Below are 21146 nucleotides of genomic sequence, written 5' to 3' on the forward strand. Positions count from 1 at the left end.
AGAGGCAGCCCTGAAATAGCTGAACTCACGTCCTGGTGTCACCGGTGGGGTCAGGTGGGGGAGGCCCTAACCCCCAAAGCGCCCGTCCCTTCCAGCCCTCCCTGGTGGAGCTGGCACTCACCCACTTCCCGTGTGCCTCCCTGGGGCTCTGTCAGAACCATGGATTTTGCTCCCAGGAGCAGCTCAGGGTGAGCAGAGGTCTGACCGGAGGGAGGCAGACTGTCCCCAGGCCTGAGCAAGGTACCTCCCGAGATCAGGCTGGGTCTCATGCAGCGGCCCTGTCGGCTCTGCCCTTCCCCAGTGTGGCTCCTGGCCCCTCACCTCCCGGCCCCCACCCCCACTTGGCACACAGCCGGCCTGTGCAGGCGTTGATTCAGTTACTGTCCACCCAGGCAGCAATTTCCTTCTCTCCTAAGAATCCCTGTGTGTATGATGGGGAGAACAAGAAATGGTCAGGGGTGAACATACATGTGGCAGCTGGGCCTGCTCAGTGCTCTGGACACCCTGTGCTCCACTCCTGCCCCAATCCCCCAGAGAACCACCCCAGAGCCCTCTGTTTCCTGAGGAAGAAACATCTTAGCAATTTGTAGCAAGGCAGCATGTGACCTCATTTCAGAGGCAGGAGTGGACTGGGCTGGCATGACCACCAGACTGAATTTTGTGTCTGTTCTTGTATCACAACCTTCTGGTTGTAAAAGATGGAAAATGCGACTGAGTGTGAGCAAAACTGGAAATGGATCGGCTGGAATAATGGTTCTGGCTTCAGGCACAACTTGATCGAGGGGTTCAGTCAGTGTTGTCAGGACCTGGTTTCAGCACCTCCGCCTCCTAGTTCTAGTTCTGTGTCTCTGGGTTGGCACCAACCCTCCTGGTGGCCACCTCCTTTGGTGAGTTTGGGTTTTACATCCCCGCTCTCCTGGGCTGCCGGGAAAGGTCAGGCATGACTCACAGAAGTGTTGGGGAAAGTCCCTGTCTTGTCGGCTCTGACTGTTCGGGCCTGGGATGTGACCGGGGATGTGGTGCCCTGAGTTGTGTGCCTGCCTCCAGCCCCTGGAGTGGTCTTTCTGGGGAAGATCAGTGTCTGGGTTCCAGGAATGGGGGTACGTGCAGGTGGCAGACAGTGTCTCGTAGGCAGTGAGCATGGGTCCCGCAGGTGTATTTGGGTGTCATTGGGCTCAGGGCCAGGAGGTGGTGACAGCCCTGGTGACCCAGGACGCCTCCTGCCCCAGGCCCGAGGCCACCCCATTGGAATCCTGTTCCCACCTTTGCTGTTGTCTCAGAGGCATTTCTGGTGCCTTGAGAGCATTTGAGACAAGCTAAAGCTTCCCGTGTGACCATCGGGCAGGGGTTGGAGGGAGGAGAGGCCTCCCAGCAGGGTAGACTCAGGGCACAGAAGTTCAGGCACATGCTGGCGAGCAGGGTCAGAGCCTGAGGCCCTGGCCTTGCCTGCTGGCCTCTGAAGGCCACAGTGAGCGGATGGCCGCTTCTCACACCAGGCCCTGTGTGGCAGCCACGCCCGCAGCCCCGGGTTCATGATCCACCTGTGGACCGCAGGCCCAGGGTCTGTGCCTCTCTGTTGTCTCCCTGGACAGCGGAGGGCCAGGTGTGAGGATGGCGGGGAGGTGCACAGTGTGCGTGCACACAGGTGAGGTACACAGGTGAGGTACTCGGGCAAGATGTACAGGTGTGTGAGGCGCAGGTGAGGTGCACAGGTGAGGTGATGGCTGTGTGAGGCACAGGGTTGGTGCACAGGTGTGCATGAAGCCCTGCCGAGTGCATGGGTGAGGTGTGTAGATGTGAGTGCAGGACTGGCCCGTGGTGAAGGTGCCATGGATGCCGTGGCCAGGTGTTCCCTGGCAGCAGTGTGGCAGCCCCTCACGGAGGGCACAGGGTCAGAGACTGTGGCTGCTCCAGAGCGTTTGGCTACAGTCTCCCTAAACATAGGAACGCTCAGGCGAGAGCCCCCTGCAGAGAGCCCAACTGAGGGCCATGGAGTTGGACCCGGATGAGGGTGTAAAGCTACAGGAAGGGCGTGGGGTTCCAGAGCCGAGGGGAAGGCTCTCATCCCTCCAGACACGGCTGCTGCCTGTGGCTGTCTCAGGGCCTGCTCAGGGCCCTGTGCATTGCTTTTGGAGGCCACATGTGGTCCTCAGTGCTGAGGTCTGAGGCTGGCGGCAGCTGGGAGTGCTGGGGACCCGCCTGTCCTATGGGTCTCCTCTCCACCACAGGGTCATTGGCATTGAAGGTGGGGTCTGGATGTGCCCTCCCCAAAAGAGCAATCTCTCCCATGCTGGAAGGAGTGTGTAGGAGCCTTCCGGACCTCTCCCCTGCCTCCTCCCTCCACCCTTCCCCCTGGGAGGGTGGGCAACCTTTGGTACTGGCCCTGTCTCCAGAGGTCTCTTTACCTCTGAGCACTGGCTCCCCAGGCCTCTGGGGGCTCCTTTTGAGCAGATAAGACCCAGGCCCTCATCTCTGCTCCTACGAAAGGGCCAGTGGCTGCAGCCACTGATGGCACAGAGGCCTTTAAGCCAGCATTCCTATCCTGTCCCACTTAAGGCCATTGTTACCCAGAATGCAGACACTGCCTCCCCTTGCCTGCATCTCCCACCCTTCCCAGCAGGGCACTGAGCACTACAGGAACAGAAGCCCAGGCGTCTGCAGGGCCTGGGGGTGCGGGTCTGTTCCTGCCTCTGCCAAGGCCTTTGTGCAGCCACCCTTGGGCCACAGCACCTTCCAGATCGCATGGGAGGCACCAGGCATGTCAGCCAGAGGGCCTCAGGCCCCAGAGCCGCAGCTGCAGGGATCCCCCAGGGACCCAGAGGTGCCTGAGCCTATGGGCCTGTGCTCAGGTCCCCCCGACACCCACCTGCTCAGGGCAGGGCCTCACCCTTCCCCACAGTCTCCCCCTGCCCTCCCCCTGCAGCCTGGTCAGTAGGCACGAAGGCCTGGCAGCTTTAGGTGGTCAAGTGCCTGGGGTCCAGTAGGGGTGACCGCCTGTGCCCCAGGCTGCTGTCGCTGAGGCTGCGCCAGGTCGGGGGACAGAGCCTGAGAGACACCCTGCCTGTCTCCTTGTATGTTCAGGGCCTGCAGAGCACCCCTCCCGCAGACCACGGTCCTGCCCATTGCTGGGTAGATGAGGGAGCAGATATCCGTTTGGTGCTCAGGGTTAGATATCAGGGACCCCTGAGCCTCCCCTCAGCCCCTAGTCCCACACCGAGCCCTTGTCTGGGTGGGTGGAGCAGCAGGAGAGGGCGTGTCCTCCTGTCTGGGTGGCCTGGGCCAGAGCACTCCAGGGCCCATTGGTGGTTCCTAGGTCCCCCAGCCCCTCACAGGGTGCTCTGGGGATTCCCAGCAGCACTTCCTGCCCGGCTCCCTGCCTTTGCCACAAGAGCACTTTCTCATGGTGGGTGACACCTCACCACCACAGGGAAATGCGGAAGTCCCTGGGGCAAGGCCTGGGAGGAAGAGGAAGCTCGGGGCTTGGGAAAGGCCAGACCCCTCCCCCCAACCCCATTCCCCTCACCTTGGCCAGGTGAGGCCTGACCCAGGCAGATCCCACTCCTCACTGAGGAGTGGCCACAGTCTGCCCTGGAATGAGCCAGAACTGGGAACTCCTGGAAGTTGTGCCACACCCGGTGCCCACGGCCTGCACCTTGGCTGTGGGTGGAAATGGCCGGGTTGTTCTCATGGGGTGGAGGCCCCAGGCATCCTGTGTATGGATGGGGCAGGCCACCCAGGGACTGCTGCTGAGGAAGGGGGAGCACCCAAAAGGAACACCCTGTGAGGGCACCCAAAATTGAAGGATCACCACCCTGCTTTTCTGAAGGAGCTGGTTTTTTCTGCTCTGTCGCCCAGGCTGGAGTGCAGTGGCGAGGTCTCAGTTCACTGCAATGTCCACCTCCCTGGTTCAAGCAATTCTGTGTCAGCTTCCCGCGTATCTGGGATTACCAGCACCCACCACCATGCCTGTTAATTTTTGTATTTTTAATAGAGAAAATTCACCATGTTGGCCAGGCTGGTCTCAAACTCCTGACCTCAGGTGATCCACCTGCTTTGGCCTCCGAAAGTGCTGGGATTGGAGGTGTGAGCCACCATACCCGGGCCTCTGAAGGAGCTTTTAATGGCAAAAGCTGGAGCAATTTGATCAACAAAAGAAGAATGATATAAGGGGATTATAACCCAGGGAGCAAGGTAAACACACCCAGGTCTGCAGGGATATAAAGAATGGAATTAGTAAAAGGGGAGGGGAGAAGGCCGGCAGCCTGTGCACATGAATTCCAGTTAATACTCATGACAGACAGCTGGGCTCGGGGGCTCATGTCTGTCGCTGCAGCACTTTGGGAGGGTGAGGTGGGAGGATCGCTTGAGCCAGGAGTTCAAGACCAACCTGGGCAACGTGATGAGACCCCATCTCAAGAAAAAGTTTATTAATTAGCTGGGTGTGGGGGTACCTGCCTGTGGTCCCAGCTACTCGGGAGACTGAGGTGGATGTCCTGAGCCCAGGAGGTCAAGATCGCAATGAGCTGTGATTGCACCACTGCACTCCAGCCTGGGCCACAGAGATACCTTGTCTTAAAACACAAATAAATAAGCCAGGCATTGTAGCTCCAGCTATTCGGGAGGCTGAGGCAGGAGAATTGCTTGAACCTGGGAGGTGGAGGTTTCAGTGAGCTGAGGTCGCACCACTATACTCCAGCCTGGCAACTGAGCAAGACTCTGTCTCAAAAAAGCCAAAAACAAAACCATACATAACTGCAGAAGTGAGGGAGGCAGAAAATGGCCCCCTTGAGGTGCACGTCGCAGTCACCTTGGCCAGGAAACCCCTCCGTGGCTATGCATCTCCCCAAGATGCTCTTTGGCAACAAAGGACCAGGCAGGGCCTTTCCAGAGGAGAAGCCCTTGGTGTCTGCATGGTGGAAGTGCACCGCTGCGGCCCCAGGCAAACCCAGCCCTCTGAGCCAGCCAGACTCCCCCACCGTCCACACTGCCTCCTCGGCCAAGGTCCTGGCTTGCGGCAGCGCCACACCCCTTCCCCAGATGTCAGGGTTCATCCTTGCGTCTGAGCCAGGCCTTGCCCCTTGCCTGACCCTGGTGACAGTGGCTCCCAGCTCCCGCCCCAGGCTGGCCCCGCCTTGGGCTGGAGCGTCAATGGTGGCTTTCACAGGGGCCTGGACAATGGCCATGTTGTGCTGAGGGCCAGGCCCTGGCCTCACTGTGAGGCGGGGCTGCCTGCCCCAGGCTCTGGACCCCATGCTTCTGCGGGGGCTTCTGTGGTTTCCCTGTGGTGCAGGATGGCCCGTCCTGGTGGTGCCAGGCAGGGATGGGGTGCACGGAACCCAGGACAGGGGCTGGGGCTCTGCCTGGGGGTTTGTCGCCTCAGTTTCCCTGTCCATACAGTGGGGACAATGATGTGTGGCACGAGGGCGCTATTGGACACAGTAGGGCATGGGGTACAGCATCACAAATCCCTTCCAGGCAGTCAGCATGAGGCCTCCAGTGGCCCTTGGGGGGACAAGGGCGCTTGAAGCCTGGCCGGAGGGGGTGGGGCTGTCCCTGGAGGGGATGGGTGTTTGGGGCCTGGCCAGAGGGGGTGGGGCTGCTCCATGCCCCTCCCTGGGTGGGTGCCGGTTCCTGGCCCACCGCAGGATCTCTGTCTCCTTCCTGTCGTGTTTATCTTGTGGGAGTCGGCTGTTGCTGTTGTGGGGCATTGGGGCCTCAGGGTTTGGGGCTTAGGGAGGGGGTGCCCTGGGGCTGATGTGACCCTGAGGGCAGGCCCCTCCTACAGCTGTGCCTGAGCAGCAGGAGTTGCTAGGACCCAAATGCCAGAAGACAGGTCCAAGCCCTTCATGGGGGCGGCCGGGTGCAGCGATCAGGGCCTCAGCTCTGTACCCAGAGGCCACCTCTCCCTGTGGAAGGCCAGAAGCACCATGAGATTTGGGGCCCGGCTCCCACCCCCGAGGGCCCACCACCCCTCGAACGAGCTGTCACTCAGAGCAGGGCCACGTGCCTCCCTGCCCCAGTTTACAAAAAATTAGCATATAAATTACATACATGAGGTGCAATTTACATCTACTTTGCATATCCTATTTAGAGTGCAGTTCCAGCTCTGACAAATCCAAGACACAGCAGCCTCAGGCCAGGTTTGGGGCTCGCGCTGCAACCCCAGCATGGTGGGAGGCAAGGCAGGGGAGTCACCTGAGCCCAGGAGTTTGAAACCAGCCTGGGCAATGCAGTGAGATTCCATCTCTACAAAAAATACAAAAATTAGCCGGGCGTGGTGGCATGCATCTGTAGTCCCAGCTAGTGGGGAGGCTGAGGCTGGAGGATCTCTTGAACCCAGGAAGTCAAAGCTGCAGTGACAGCATCCCTGCACTCCAGCCTGGGTGACAGGGTGACACCCTATCTCAAAAAAAAAAAAAAAAAAAAAAAAAAAGCCTGGTAAAGGGTGTGGGCTTTTTTACTTGAAGGTTGTTCCTATTTCCTTGGATTTCACTTCTCTCTGGGGCATGTGGTGCGTGTGCTTCACTGTGGTGGAAGAAACGGGCTGGCTGCTTTTCAGGGACCATGCACCTTACATCTCCACGGGCAGCATGGAAGGACTAGTGTCCCTGCCCACAGCCGGGCATGTGTGTGTGTGTGTGTTCGCACGTGCACCGTTTTGGTCTTGCCGTTGTCATGGGTCATAGCGATATTGGGAATCTTTCCTGCTCTTAGCCATGTGTTAGGGGGAGGGGCTCCTGAGAGGAGGCATCTGAGTAGGGAATGGGATGTGGACTGGACCCAGCTCCCCACAGGTGGGACTACACCTGGCAAACATGGGACCAGCACAGAGTAGGGCCTGGGACACAGTAGGGCCTGATGTGCAGTGTAACCCCCCACCCCACACCACACAATAGGACCCAGCACACAGTGGGACCAGCACACAGTAGGTATTTGATAAATGCTGGTTGAGCCCTCTGGCCTCTGCCCCAGGACTCATGGGTCCTATAAAAGAAAATGGCCATTCTGGCCACAGCCCACATGACTGTGTCCAGGATACTGCCATGTGAGAGGCTGGACTGGGGAGAAGCTCCTGCCTCACTGGCTGTTGCCAGTGCCGCCTGTGGAGTCCACAGGAGGCTGCAGACCCCGCGGTCCTGGCCCTCCCCAGTGAAGCCAAGGGGCTGGGCAGGCATAGGGCGAGCAGAGGCTCAGCCTGAAATCTGGGCTGGGCATGGGGCAAAGTCTGGGATCGAGGCCAGCACTGTCCTGAAATACACTCCTGCACCGTCATCACCTCTGGAACGCGGCATCCTGGCGCCTGCTGTCAGGATGACTGGCCGGGGTTCTCGCTGGTGCCTGCACCCCGAGAATACCAGAGCCACCTCATGGAGAGGGGACAGTGGCCTTCCTGGCCCAGAGGACTGTGCTCTTCCTGGGGCACTGCTGCCACCTGCTGGCCACAGTGGGCATGGCAGGGGCGCATCCCCACCTTGTGGTCACGTGGCGAGAAGGGGACCTGCTGTGTCCTGGGCAGAGGTCTGTGGAGCCACACACACTGGACCCAGCCAGCTCCAGCCCCTGCAGGCGAGGCGGCCCCAGCCTGTCTGCATTGGTGATACGGACATGCACGCCTTGGAGGCTCCCTGGGGTGCACATGAGGCCTTGAGCTGTGGGCTGGGCCCTGGCTATGTCTGGGAAGCGCTGCTCGTTGCTGCTGTGGTCCTGCTTGGGCGCTTCCTGGCATCCACCTGTGGCCCTCTAAGTGCTGGAGAGATCCTGATGCCAAAAGCAGGGCCATGGGGACTCCCAGCTCTGCCTGGCAGCAGCTCACTCCGACAACAGGCCTTCTGAGCAGGCCCAGGCCCCACTTGAGCCTGGACAAGTGTAGCCTCACCCTCCCAGCAAGAAGGGGGTTCTTCCATGGGAAGTGGATTCCCGGCTGCTGCCATGTGCCCAGGACTGGAGCATGAGCCTTGCACAGGCTTGGGATGCAGGGAGCTCCAGGCTGTTGGGGGGAGCAGGCCTGATCTGGCACCGTCCAAGACAGCCCAGGCCCCCCTCCCCAATCCGACGGCACCAGCTGTCCCCTCCCAGACGCCAGGCATTTTATGGCTAGAATCTCAGCAGAGAAAATAGCCCGTCTCTGGTGTCGGATGGGGCTGTCTGAGCCAGGCAGGGGACGCTGGGGAGCAGGGGCTTTGTGGTCAGGGCTGAGGGGCAGTATCTGAAATCTGAGCCAGCCGAGGCTGGATCTGGCCTGGTGGCTGCAGAAGGCTGTTAAGCCCCACCTGGAGCCCATAGCCCCCCAGCCATGTCCCTGTGGCACAGGTCAGCAGTCCCCGCCCTCAGATGACCCCTCGAGGGGGCTCCCAGGCCACGTGGGCAGCAGGACAGGATGCTGTCCCCAAGCAAGTGCTCTCTGAAGTCGCTGTGGGGCCACGGATGGGCCCAGGGATACTCAGCAGACAGCCCAGTGACGCCGGGAGGGACCCATGGACGCTCAGCCCGTGGTCCGATGACCCTGGGAGAGGCAGTACCCACAGGGGATGCGCTCAACGCCAACCATGGAGCTGCTGCCGGTGGTGGACCTGCACGTAGCCCAAGGCCTAGCAGACAGAGCCCAAGGCATGGACGCTGCAAGCCACGTGCTCTCGGGGTGGGAGAGCCAGGGCCACAGAAGAACCTGTGCCTAAGCCTGTGGGACACTGAGTTCTAGAGCAGGAGAAAGGACAGGCAATGACAGGAACCACGGGAAGTGAGTGGGAGCGGGATCGTGGGTGACGGAAACGCCCCTGAGCAGCCACACATGGGTCACTAACCGCAGCTCAATGGCGTGAAACCACACGTGTTTATTCTCCCACAGCTCTGGCAGTCAGAGCTCCAGGATGATCCCGCGGGCTCGAGGCTTGGGGTGGGCAGAGCTGGTTCCAGGCTCAGAGCGGGTCCGCCTGCCTCCCCCTGGCACTCCTGGGCTCAGCAGCCCCCTCCGGCCTCGGTTTCCATGGCCACGTCCCTTTCCCTCCTGTCCTCACGTCTCTGCCTGCCTCCTCCACCATCATCTGCCACAGCAAGGTCCAAACCACGCATGCATGGTATGTTCTGCCATGGAAGGTGGCGTGTCCAGGTGCTGAGGCTCCAGAGGCCACCTGGACTGATTTTCTATGGCTGTGTGATGTGTGTGAGGTGGAAGGTGGGGATGAGGGCTTGGGCTTGGGCTCCATTCAGAGTAGCTTTCCTGAAGAAAGAGAGGGTACAGCACCACGTGGACCTGGCAGCCGAGGACGCCCCGGGGGAGGAGGGAGGAGGCTGGCCTGGTTTTCTCAGGCAGCAGGCGGTCAGACCCAGCCCTGCCTCTGCCCATGGCGCCTCCGGCCATGCCCACCCAGGGTGAGGAGGGTCCCTGGGGCTGGTAAGGAACAGCTGCTCCAAGTGCCGTTCGTCCAGGCCGTCCTCAGGCTGCTCTAGTCAGGGCAGCAGCCATCAGACCTGGTCCACCATCACCATCTCACTTGCATCCATTCTCCAACGTCCACCATCACTGTCTGCCCCACGTCCCGTGTCCCCTCTCCAACATCCACCGTCACTGTCTGACCCACGTCCCCTCTCCACCACAGGGTACCGCGAGGGCTTTCTCTGGAAGCGTGGCCGGGACAACGGGCAGTTTTTAAGCCGGAAGTTTGTGCTGACGGAACGAGAGGGCGCCCTTAAGTATTTCAACAGAAATGATGTGAGCCAGGCACAGGGGTGGGTAAGGGGCCTGTCCTGGGGCAGTGTCCTGGCCTCCCATGCTGGGGCCGATGGTGGCCATGTCCATCCTTAGCTGCACCCCCCACAACAATGGGGACACTCCAAGAGAATCAGCCACTGTTGGGCTGTGAGCAGCTGAGGCTTTCCTGGAGGCTGGGCGGCCGGGCAGAGCCCCTGAACTCAGGCCCAGCTGTGGGAGGGGGAGAACCAGGTCACTGGGCCCCTCTGGAGCCAGCCAAGACCCCAGAAAGCCCCAACTTGCCTGGAAGTGCCCTGAGGAGGCTGGTCTGGGGACAGGACAAACTAGGACATCAGGGAGTCTGCAGGATGGTACCAGGTCCATGGGCTGAGGATCAGCAGGGTATCCCTGGGGTGGCCCCAGGACCGTGGGCTGGTTGGAAGCACCCACCCTAAGCTGTGGCACACTACTGCTGGGCACTGGCCGGTGGAGGGCTTGTGGCCGGGGCCTGCCACCATGGAAGCTGCCATGCTGTGTGGGGCCTGGGGCTGCCCCTGGGGAGGGAGGCACAGTGTCTGATATCAAATGCCACCTGCACAGCGTTGTTTAGTCCTCATCATTCCTGGAAGGGAGGTGCTGTTACCTTCTGCTTACAGGGCGGGAGGCCGAGGCTTAGAAAGGTTAAATAACTTGCCCAAAGCCACAAAGCACAGCAGGTGGGCCACCAGTACCCACAGCGTCCACCCTTCCTGCTCCCTTGAGCTTGGACGGCGGCCCCTGTGAGGTGCTCAGACCCCACTCCTTCCCAGGCCAAGGAGCCCAAGGCCGTGATGAAGATTGAGCACCTGAATGCCACCTTCCAGCCGGCCAAGATCGGCCACCCCCACGGCCTGCAGGTCACCTACCTGAAGGACAACAGCACACGGAACATCTTCATCTACCACGAGGATGGGAAGGTGGGCACTGCTGGGCAGGCACTAGGGCCAGGGTGGCACAGGAGGGCAGGTGGTGCAGAAAAGTAGTGCTTGGACAGTGTGGGAGGGTGGGTACTGGGGCCAGGTTGGTATCGGAGGGAGGGCACCGGGTGGGCAGCATGGGAAGGCAGGCATAGGCACTCATACTGGGCAGCGTGAGAAGGCAGGTGCTTGGACAGTGTGGGAGGGTAGGCAGCATGGGAGGGCTGGCATCGAGTGGGCAGCTTGGGAAGGCAGGTGCGAGAAGGCAGGCCCCTAGGGCCAGACTGCTCCAGGAACCAGATCACCATGAGTCTTGGGGGCCACCCAGCCTGCCCATCACTGGGCGGGGGGTGCCAGCTCGGGCTGTAGGATCCACCACCCCCACAATGCCCAGACGGGCTTTGGGGGAACCAGGGTCCTGTGGGGAGAAGGGGACAGCTGGCCTTGGGGCTGGTTTGGGCATGTTCCTTTGGCCGCCCTTGGCTTGGTGGGGTGGGGAGGATGGGTGCACCCCACATCTCTGGAGGGCTTGTGGGAGAACCCAAGCAAAACTCCCACAAAAGCCATCCTTCTGTCTTTGGGCCAGGCTGCTGCGGAGCCCAGCCTCTTTGTTGCTTCAGTTCCCATTTCTATTTTTATCACACGTCTGTGCCCACATAGTCTGAAGCGCTAAAGCATTCCCAAGTCTTGAGAAGTTTGAGGCCCCTCCTAAGCCCCTTTGGGAATTTGCCCCCGTATCCATAAATAACCTGCTGGTGTCGCTGCAGTTAGCCGTTTTAGGCACCATGTGACTACTTCCCACGTGGAAGTCGAGGGTCCAGCTCTTTCCAGCCCCTCCCATGTGCCTGTTGCAGTCCCCCACCCACCGCACTCATGGCATGTTCGCTGGTGTCCGCACCTGGGGTTGATATGATGGGACTGACATCGGGCGCAGCCCTTGGCCTCAGAGCATGCTGCAGTCACTTTTCCCACAGCAAACGGCTGTGTTCTCTCTTGTAGTTGACCACGTGCTACCCCACACTCTCCACAGACTGTCTCTGAGGCAGCCAGGCACCGGGAGCCTTGCTCCTGCAGCCTCATCTCATCCCCACGTGGAGCTCTGCTGCCTGGTCTTTTTTCTTTGCTTGCTCCTTTCAGTGGAAGTGATGTGCCTGGAAGGACAGTGGCCTGTCACTTAGTACCTTGGAAAGTTCTACTTTCCGCTTGGCTTAGACTGTGGCTAGATATAGAATCCTAGGTTGGAATTAATTTTCCTGCTAATCCTGAAGGCTCTGCACCACTGATTCTTCCCTCCCAATAAGCGAGTCCCGGAGTTTTGAAATTCTCTGATGCCGTGCATGCACTGGCGAGGGTCCGTCTTTTGCTGTGCTGGGCACAGGCCTGGGATGGCCCTTCTAGTCCAGTGACTGCTTTCCATGAGGTCAGGGATTGCTTTCTTCAATTATCTAATAATTTCCTTCCTCCACTTTCCCTGTTCTCCTTTTCTGAAACTCCTGTTATTGAGATGTTAGTGCTCTTAAACTGGTTCATTTTTTTTTCTATTTTCTGGGAAATTTCAACTTTGTTTTCCAACACGGTATTGAGGGGCTTCTGCTCTCACATATTTAATTTAATCAAGTCTTGCTGTGTCACCCAGGCTGGAGTGCAGTGGTGTGATCTCAGTTCACTGCAACCTCTGCCTCCCGGGTTCCAGTGATGCTCCTGCCTCAGCCTCCCAAGCAGCTGGGATTACAGGCATGCACCACCATGGCTGGGCATTTTTTTTTTTTTTTCTTTAGAGGCATTGTTTTGCTTTGGTTGCCTGGGCTGGAGTGTAATGGTGTGATCTCGGCTCACTGCAGCCTCCACCTCTCAGGTTCAAGTGATTCTCCTGCCTTAGCCTTCTGAGTAGCTGGGATTACAGGCGTGCGCCACTACACCTGGCTAATTTTTTTATTATCATTATTTTTTGAGATGGAGTCTCACTCTGTCGCCCAGGCTGGAGTGCAGTAGCTTGATCTCAGCTCACTGCAACCTCTGCTTCCCGGGTTCAAGCAATTCTCCTGCCTCAGCCCCCCAAGTAGCTGGGATTACAGGCACGTGCCACCACACCTGGCTAATTTTTGTGTTTTTAGTAGAGATGGGGTTTCACCATGTTGGTCAGGCTGGTCTTGAACTCCTGACTTCGTGATCCACTTGTCTCAGCCTCCCAAAGTGCTAGAATTACAGGCGTGAGCCACCGTGCCCAGCCCAGTGTTCCTCCTTTTTCAAACGTTTTTGGTTCATGATCTCAGTATCTTATCTCTACTAATGTTCATTTTTGAAACTTTCTTATCTCTGAAAAATGTCTTCTAAATTGCTGCCCCTGTGAACTGCCGTATTCCATGTGAGACTCTTTCCCAGATATCCTGGAATCTGGGCAGGTGGGATTCTCCAAAGATAATTCCCCTTGCCCAGGGCAGACGCTTGGCCCTCAGCTGAGGGAATTTGGGCTGCAGCCTGCAAGGTCACAGAACCCAGGCCTGTGAGTGCACCAGGCATGCCCTGTCTGCCCAGAGCCCCAGAGTCGTCTCCATCTCCCGCTGGGGGGAAAGGGGCAGTTTTCCAACCAGTTCTCTGGCTTACAGCCCCCTTCACTCCGGGGGACTTGGAGCTGTGACTTCCCAAGGCCTTTGGGGTAGTGAGGTGTGTTCCAGTTCAGCTTCCTCTACACAGAGGGAGGGCAGGGCCAAATGGGAGGGGGTGGGAGGGGCAAGTGGGGCCACTGGGGCTGGTTGGGTGGCATGGGCGTGGTTTAGGAGGAGGGGCCACAGGAGAAAGCAGCAGGGCTGGAGGCCTATGAGGGGTGATCTTGGGGTAGGTGGGGCTCGTTGTGAGCGGGGCCACTGGAAGAGGGCGGGGCGGTGAGGAGGCCACCGGGATCCAAGAGCCTGGGCCCATCCTCCAGCTCGTGCTGGGCCAGGTGGCAGAAGCCACAACTGGATTAGTCCAGTGCTGGGGACTTTACCTGTGGGACGAAACTCAAGGCCAGAGGTGCTGGGACAGAAGCCTGAGGAGGCTTGGCTGGGAAAAGGGATGAGTCTCCCTGGCTCTTCCTGGGCAGGAGACGCTGGAGCCAAGAGTGACGATGTGGCACCTTTCCAGAGGCCACCAGCTCCCAGGTGTAGCGTGGACAGGAGGCCAGAGCCCAGGGCACAAGGTCATAGGACCGAAGGGGTTGGTAGATCCCGGGAGGGGCCCTGGGTCTGAGGGCAGGGGATAGCCAGGCTAAAGTCTGAACCCAAAGGACTCAGATGGGCTGGGTGCCAGGCCTGGTCCACCTCTGTTCTAGGGTGCTGGCCCAACCCACACTCTCCAGAGCACCAGGGCAGCTCCCTGGAGAGCAGTTCTGTTCTCCGACCACTCTCTAGGGGGCACAGCTCCAAGGGCATTTATAAACAGATGAGCTTCCCTTCCCCCACCACCCCAAGACTTACATGAGCTACAAAATAAGAATCTTCCTAAAAATACCACCCGAAAGGCAGGCAAACTGGCCGAGGCCCCAGCAGTGCCAGGGCCATGGGTGAACTTGGATGGCAGCCCCTACCCCTATCCAGCCCTGGCCCAGCCCAGCCTCCCCAGGCCCTTCTCAGGACTTTGCTGGGGGAGGCTGCACCCATCCTCCTACAGCCTGTTTAGCAGCCCTGGCCTCATCACGGCCACATGGCGCCAGGCCTTCATGCAGGGATTGCTGGGAGCCGAGGTGCCAGGGAGGAGGAGCTGGGCTCTGGAGGAAGCAGTGCCATGGGCACCCCAGTCCTGCAGGCCCTTCAGCTCAAGCCTGTGTCCACCTTTGCCCCTAGGAGATTGTGGACTGGTTCAACGCACTCCGAGCTGCCCGCTTCCACTACCTGCAGGTGGCATTCCCAGGGGCCAGCGATGCAGATGTGAGTGTCAGCTCTGGGGTGGAAGACGGGTAGTAGGGTGCGGGTGGACAGAGCCCTTGTGCTCCGTGTCTGGAATGACTTTGAGCCCTAGGGTGGGCCCGGGACTGGTCAAGGGCCCACCCTAAAGTGGCTGCAGCCCACCTGCTTCACTCTGGGAATTTCAGCTCAGCCGAAGGGGAAGGAGGGGAGCAGAGCGGTGGTGAGCATAGGCAGAGCCACAGACCCCGTGGAGGCTGTGCCTGGCCTGGGCCCTGCCCTGGTGGTCCGGAGTGAGGGGAGTGGGGAGGGGCTCAGGCTGAGCCTCAGTTCTGAGGCCCCCCACCTGGTGCGTTCTGCCCCAGCTGGTGCCGAAGCTCTCTAGGAACTACCTGAAGGAAGGCTATATGGAGAAGACCGGGCCCAAGGTATGTGTGCCACCGCCTGGGGGTGGGGGGCGCCATGGTGGGTCTTGGACTGAAGCTGGGATCTTTCCAGCTGCTGCCTGAGTGTTTTAAACTAGTGTCAGGTGGGTCCTCACAGCCCCTTGTCTGTGCCCAGCTGGGGTCCCCGAGGACCTGAGCCACTGTCCTGGGCTTTGGTCAGACCATCCCTGCCCACTCAGCCTGACCAGTTCCCTTACCCACAGGACCTGTGCACCCACGTGGCCAGGGACCCACATCTTGCTACTCCCTAAGGCATGATGGGGGAGGGAGACACAAATCCCGAGATCCTCAGTGGTCCTTAAGGGAAGTCCAGGTGTGAGAGGCTCATAACTGAGGCTTGGACCCCCATGTGGGGTCCAGGGAAGGCTGGCGCAGCTGGAGCAGCAAGAGGGAGGTACAGCATGGAGGCAGGAGGACAGGCGTGACCAGCGGCAGGCGTGAGTGGGTGGTGACTGGCCAGGGGCAGCCAGGGCCCTGCCCTCCCAGGTGTGCTACACTGGATGCAGGACCTGCCTCGGCAGACCTGCCAATTATGGGTCCTCTGACCCACAGCAAACAGAAGGCTTCCGGAAGCGCTGGTTCACCATGGATGACCGCAGGCTCATGTACTTCAAAGACCCCCTGGTGAGAAGCTGGGGCCGCCAAATGCGTGACCAGAAGGGTGGGGGGCTTCCCGAGTCCTGGCCTGTAGCCTCCCCTGGCTCTGAGTGAAGCTGGGCCAGAGGGGACATGGCCCAGCCCCAGCTCCAGCTTGGCCCCCACCCACAGGATGCCTTTGCCAGAGGGGAAGTCTTCATTGGCAGCAAGGAGAGCGGCTACACGGTGCTGCGTGGACTCCCGCCGTCTACCCAGGGCCACCACTGGCCGCACGGCATCACCATTGTCACACCCGACCGCAAGTTTCTGTTTGCCTGTGAGACAGAGTCTGACCAGAGGGAGTGGGTGGCGGCCTTCCAGAAGGCGGTGGACAGGCCCATGCTGCCTCAGGAGTATGCAGGTGAGCAGGACGGGCTGGGAGGGGGTTCCCGAGGCCTACCTGGGCTCCCAGCTCCCTGCGGCTGTGACAGAGCGGGACCTTGTTCCATTGCAGTGGAGGCACACTTCAAGCATAAACCCTAGCGATGTGGTTGGAGGCCCACGGACACTGGACTCACTGTGGCCGGACAGAGGGGACTCGTGGACGGGGGGGTCCAGCGTCCTGAGGCCAGGCGGCTCTACCTGCCCCTCAGGGCAGCCCAGGCATGGCCAGGTAGGGCCCAAGCTGCAGCCTCCGGGACGCTGCTCTAGAACCTCACGGCAGGTGGCCGGGCCCTGGGCCTGACCTCTGACCCCATCATGCTGCTGCTGACCACACCCAGCCAACCTGCCCCCCACCTGCTCTGGGGTCCCTCTTCCTCCAGGACCCAGTCTGACTCCCATGGTCAGATGAAGCCCCCAGGAGCTGCCCACCATGGCTGAGGGAGCTTCAGGCCTCAGTGCAGAGCCCTGCCAGGGGTGGCACAGTGGGCGGCTGTTGACCGCTGCGGACTGGGCCCTGCTCGCATGCCACCCCACCCCTCCCCCACCTCCACAAGTATTTATTGAGCGCCTATTGTGTGTCACGGGGCCATGGGGGTTGTTGGGTGGAGGGGGCAGTCTCTGCACAGGTCCTGGGCCCTCCCTGGGCTATAGCCCCCACCCCGTGCTCCTGGTCCCAGGGCTGGAGGGGCCACCAGGCTGCCATCCCCTACTCTTGGCCTCTGTGTGCCCAGCACGGTGCTCGCCGACAGTAGGGCTTGAACCATTGAGGACCATGGCCTGGGCCACTGTGAGGCCACCAGAGGCAGGAGTGGCCCTGTGGCCCCCTGTCTCCCCCTCCTGGGAGGCCGGGCACTGTCTAGCTTACTGCTGGCAGCCCGGCCATGTATTTATTTCTCACCTGATCTCCTTCCCATAAAAGCAGGCCAGGCTCTAGGGCTCCCCTTGTGTGGAGTGTGCAGGTGGGGGAGGCGTCTGCAGGTCAGCTGGGGGCCCAGCCCTCTCCTAGCCTTGTCTGGCTGAGCTGTGTTCCAGGAGAGCCCTGGACAAGCCCTCAGAGCCTGGGAGGGGGTTTCTGAGGCCGGGCATCCGCCACCCCGTGTTGCATCCTGGAATAAAGTGTGGCTCTGGCATGGTTCCAGCTGTGTGTTCGAGGACAAAGTGGGGAGGAGGTGGCACTGGGAACATATGGCCCTGGCCCTGCTCCTGTGACTTCAGGAGAAACCATCGGCTCCCAGGGACCTGATGGGACCCTCGCTCCCTGTGGCCGAGTCCAGGTTTGGAGGGAGGGAGGATACAGTGTCTGAGCTGGTGAATGCCATGTTCCTTGTGCAGGGAAGATGGCCCCCACCCAAGGCGCTCCCCAGCACTCCTTCCCCAGCTGCCTCCATCATCTGAGGCCAACCCCAGGAAGTTCCTGGTCAGAGCCCACAGCCTGAAAGATGATAAGCCCAGCTCAGCATGAAGGAGGGTGCGGGGGATGCTGCCCAGGTAGCAGGTCCCCAGTGTCTGCCAGTTCCCCATGCTGGGCCTCTCAGCCCTCACACAGAACATGAGGACCTGGGGTTCGGGGACAGGGTAGAGGTCTCCCAACTCCAGCCTAGGGGTCCCAAAGGCAGTTGTGCTGCTGATGAGATGTGGGCGAGGTACCCCCCACCTGGAGCTGAGACCCCAGGCAAGTCCCTCGCAGCCTCGCCAGGCACCACAGTCTAAACCCGGAGGTGAGGGGCCTGGGTCAGGGAGGACCCTGGGCTGCACTGGACGCACCCCCTGGGGGAAACCAGTAGTGACCACGGCCCTCCCCGAAGTGTGGACGCACACACAATGTGAGTGTGTACATGGGTGTTCACATGTGCGCCGAGGACCGTTACATTTTAAAAACCACAGAACAACTTTCTAACAGGGTGAAGGCATTTTTCAAACCAGGTGGGAGACACGCAGTCACAGGAGGTGGGTCCAGGCAGGGGCCGCTCGCTGTCCACACCCACCTCCCTGTCTGGACACAGCTGTAGGAGGGGCATCCCCTGGCTGACAGCATTCATAGCAGGTGCAGGGATGCAGGGTGACTCCACTGTGACGTCCTGGGGCAGGTAGGGGAGGATGCTGCCGTGCTGGCTAAGCGCAAGCCATGGGGCCACCTGCAGGTTTCTGGCAGCTGTTCCTGCCATCTCACAGCAAGCCTGAGTGACATCACGCACACAATCCTCAGTCACTCTGAATCAAACTCGCTGCTCAAAGCCAGCGTTATACAGGAGGATGGGTGCCCCGCCAGTACCCGGGGCAGGGTAGGGGCTCCATGCTGCTGCCTCCCCGGTAGCCCACAGGTCTGCTCTTGCAGGCTCTGACACCCAGACTTGGTGGATTTGATTTTCATGAACTTCAATGAAATTACACAACTATACTTACTTCTAAAATCACAGCCAAGTGAACATGAGGCTTCCTGACGGACCTCTGCTCTTGTCCACACACGGGCAGTCTGGCCACAGGGCATGCCTTCTCTGGGGGCTCCCAGGCACAGCCCTGAGCGCAGAGGCCCCCACACCCACGGTGGGTGCCCGAGAAAGGAATGGCGTCGCACAGCCCGGTAAAAAGGGTTTATTTATGCGTAACGGTTCACACAAGCCTTCCTTAAATTCCACTTTACAGTAAATAAAGCTGTGCGTTTCCCCTTCCCATGCACAACTGCATATCAATCTACAACTGTCATTGAATCGTGAAAAAATAGAGCGTCTCCCCTTTTGTCATTGTTCTGGCAACATCTGGAAAAGCATCCATGATAGAGAACAGAGCTGCTCACTCCTGGACTGGTTATTTGGTTAAAACCTAAAACGTTAGGTCAAAGGAATCAATCACCCAATACAAATAAATATTGCATTATGAAAAAGATGGGCAGAGTCCCATGGTATCCCTTTTTAAAGCGGCATTTCCAGCACAGCAGCATGGCTCTCACAGAGACCAGCAGGGCGCAGCTCCGGGATGCCACGTGGGCCATCCCACCGCACGTGTCCCTCCACCGAGTGTGAGGATGTGGCACAGGGCACATGCGCTCCGTCTGCGATGGGGACCAGTTCGCCGAGACTGCAGAGTGACCTGTGTTCAGAAACAGCTGCACGCATCTGCAGACCACACAGGGCCCAGCTGGGTTCTCACGTGTGAGGGCCAGCACCTGCTTTGGCGGCCACAGCTGCTCTGGACGCCAAGCAAGGAGCGTGATGTGCCAGGTCCCTGAGGACGGGCCTCCTGTGCTGCCCCTCAGCCCTCCCGAAAGGACCCAGAACAAAGGAGTGGGAGAGGGGACGCCGCATAAGGCCTGTGCTTTATTGTGGGTCATCTCGGGGGACGCAGTGGCCAGCAGGGGCAAGGCCCCACTCTTGGGTCCCAGCAGCATAGCAACTGGCAGGCACGCCACCCGGAGCCGCCGCACAAACAGACGCGCCACAAACAGACACGTGCCGGCACACGGCCACTGCCAGCCTCAAGGCTAGGAGCCCCCGGGGCCAGGAGCCACCCAGGACTCGCCTCCAAAATGTCCCTCGAGCCGCTGTTGACCATGGTGTCTCCACGTGGCCCGGCCAATTCAGTCCAGCTCGATGGGGCTGCCGTCGCTGGGGCTCTCCTCCCCCTCCTCCTGCTCCGAGGAGCCCATAAGGCTGCTCAGAAGGTTCCCTGGAAGGAAGGACACCATGGCGGTCAGGCCTAGGCAGCCTCCTGCCAGCCCCCAAACCCCTCCTTCCCACAGACACCTCACCAGGCATCCCAAGTGACACGTAAAAGCCTCACAACGCTATGTATGTGGCCCATGAACCCGAGGACAGGGAACCGATGACCACAAAGAAATACTCAAACATGGAGCAGCCATGGGGGTATCCAGAGAACAACCCTCCATGTCCACAGAGCAGCCACGGGAAGGGGGGGGGAAGTCCACAGAACCACCTTTCACGTCCACCAATGGGGCCGTGGAGTGGCCATGCAGGCCTACAGAGAGGCCCTCCACATCCTCCAACAGGAGCCACAGAGGGCCCTACAGAGCCGCCAACAAGACCTCATGTATACTTTTCAACAGAAAAGTGCTACCGTAGGGCACATGCACCACATCCTTACAGTGACCTATTAATAAACTGGATGAGCCAAACCTTCAACGGCTGCTCACAGGGGCCAACTGCAGTCACTGTCACCTGCAGTTGGTGAACCACTCTGTACATACAAAGCCAGAGTTCAAAAGTCTCCTGAAACCAAACTGCTGGAAACCGGACAAGTCAGACGTTTCTCTGAGCACACAGCCGGCCCTGCAAAGCGACCCCTACCAGGAAGTGTAAGAAACCTCAGGGATGGGGAGCTCTGGAGCAGAGATGGGGCTGGGAGGCACCAAGCTAGAATTCTCAATTCTGAAATGTAATTTCCTACTAACAAAAGGAAACTGAGAAACACTGAAAAGAGCAAAGAACCACTGCTATGTGAAGGACTGCAGAGGACCCCACACCGACCCAGGGTTGCAGTGGGCGTGGCAAGGGCGCCTCGGCTTACCGAGCAGGCCTCCGTAGGAAGATGTCTGCTTGGGCGGGACACCGAAGAACAGCTGTCCTATGCGGTCGAGGTACTGCAAGGCATGGGCAGTAGGCTCAGGAGAGGGCGGACCCAGGCTATGGGGTCCCAGCCAGGGCGGTGCAGCCTTGAGGGCCCCTCCCCATTCCAGCCCCAGCCCTCACCTCGTTGTACATCGGGTCCCGCCGGAGGGATGGCTGGTACTGCTCACATAGCACGGTGAACACCGTCAGCTTTCCGCTGGGACACAAGGACACAGGGAGATGCTGGGGGAGCAGGAGAGGGCCACACGCACCTGCACACGCACCTGCACACACTGCCACATCTACACCCAACACTCACCTGCGCACACACTTGCAACACCACTGCGCCTACACCCATAGATGGCAACACGCACCTGCACACACACCCCTGCACATACTACTACGCCTACACCCAACACTCATCTGCACACACCCACACAGCTACCCATGTCATGCTTACAACAACACCCATACAGCAACCCACGCCACCAAGTCTATACCCAAAACACTCATCTGCACACACCCACAGCTACCTACGCCCTGTCTACAACCAGCACACCTACACACACCCTCACAGCTACCTACACCAAGTC

The 21146-nt window shown here is 59.7% G+C and overlaps 2 protein-coding genes across 4 annotated transcripts in view; one reads left to right on the top strand and one right to left on the bottom strand.

Annotated features, from left to right (window-relative positions):
- ADAP1 (ArfGAP with dual PH domains 1) overlaps nucleotides 1–17129 on the top strand; it is a 56113-nt gene extending 38984 nt beyond the window's left edge. For all 3 annotated transcript variants that reach the window (XM_017508264.2, XM_017508265.2, XM_017508263.2), the window contains exons 5-11: nucleotides 9597–9709; nucleotides 10498–10644; nucleotides 14466–14549; nucleotides 14891–14953; nucleotides 15524–15595; nucleotides 15740–15968; nucleotides 16062–17129. In XM_017508264.2, the coding sequence (XP_017363753.1) occupies nucleotides 9597–9709; nucleotides 10498–10644; nucleotides 14466–14549; nucleotides 14891–14953; nucleotides 15524–15595; nucleotides 15740–15968; nucleotides 16062–16090 (737 nt within the window). In that variant the 3' untranslated portion in view covers nucleotides 16091–17129. The remainder of the gene's footprint in view (nucleotides 1–9596; nucleotides 9710–10497; nucleotides 10645–14465; nucleotides 14550–14890; nucleotides 14954–15523; nucleotides 15596–15739; nucleotides 15969–16061) is intronic.
- A 1438-nt stretch (nucleotides 17130–18567) lies between these two features.
- Nucleotides 18568–21146, bottom strand: part of GET4 (guided entry of tail-anchored proteins factor 4) — a 19838-nt gene continuing 17259 nt past the window's right edge. The window contains exons 7-9 of the mRNA XM_017508267.2: nucleotides 20695–20770; nucleotides 20513–20585; nucleotides 18568–19654 (exon numbers count right to left, since the gene is read on the bottom strand). Coding sequence (XP_017363756.1) covers nucleotides 19566–19654; nucleotides 20513–20585; nucleotides 20695–20770 — 238 coding nt within the window. The 3' untranslated portion in view covers nucleotides 18568–19565. The remainder of the gene's footprint in view (nucleotides 19655–20512; nucleotides 20586–20694; nucleotides 20771–21146) is intronic.

The sequence above is a fragment of the Cebus imitator genome, unplaced genomic scaffold (assembly GCF_001604975.1).
Source record: "Cebus imitator isolate Cc_AM_T3 unplaced genomic scaffold, Cebus_imitator-1.0 Scaffold388, whole genome shotgun sequence".
NCBI lineage: Eukaryota > Metazoa > Chordata > Mammalia > Primates > Cebidae > Cebus > Cebus imitator.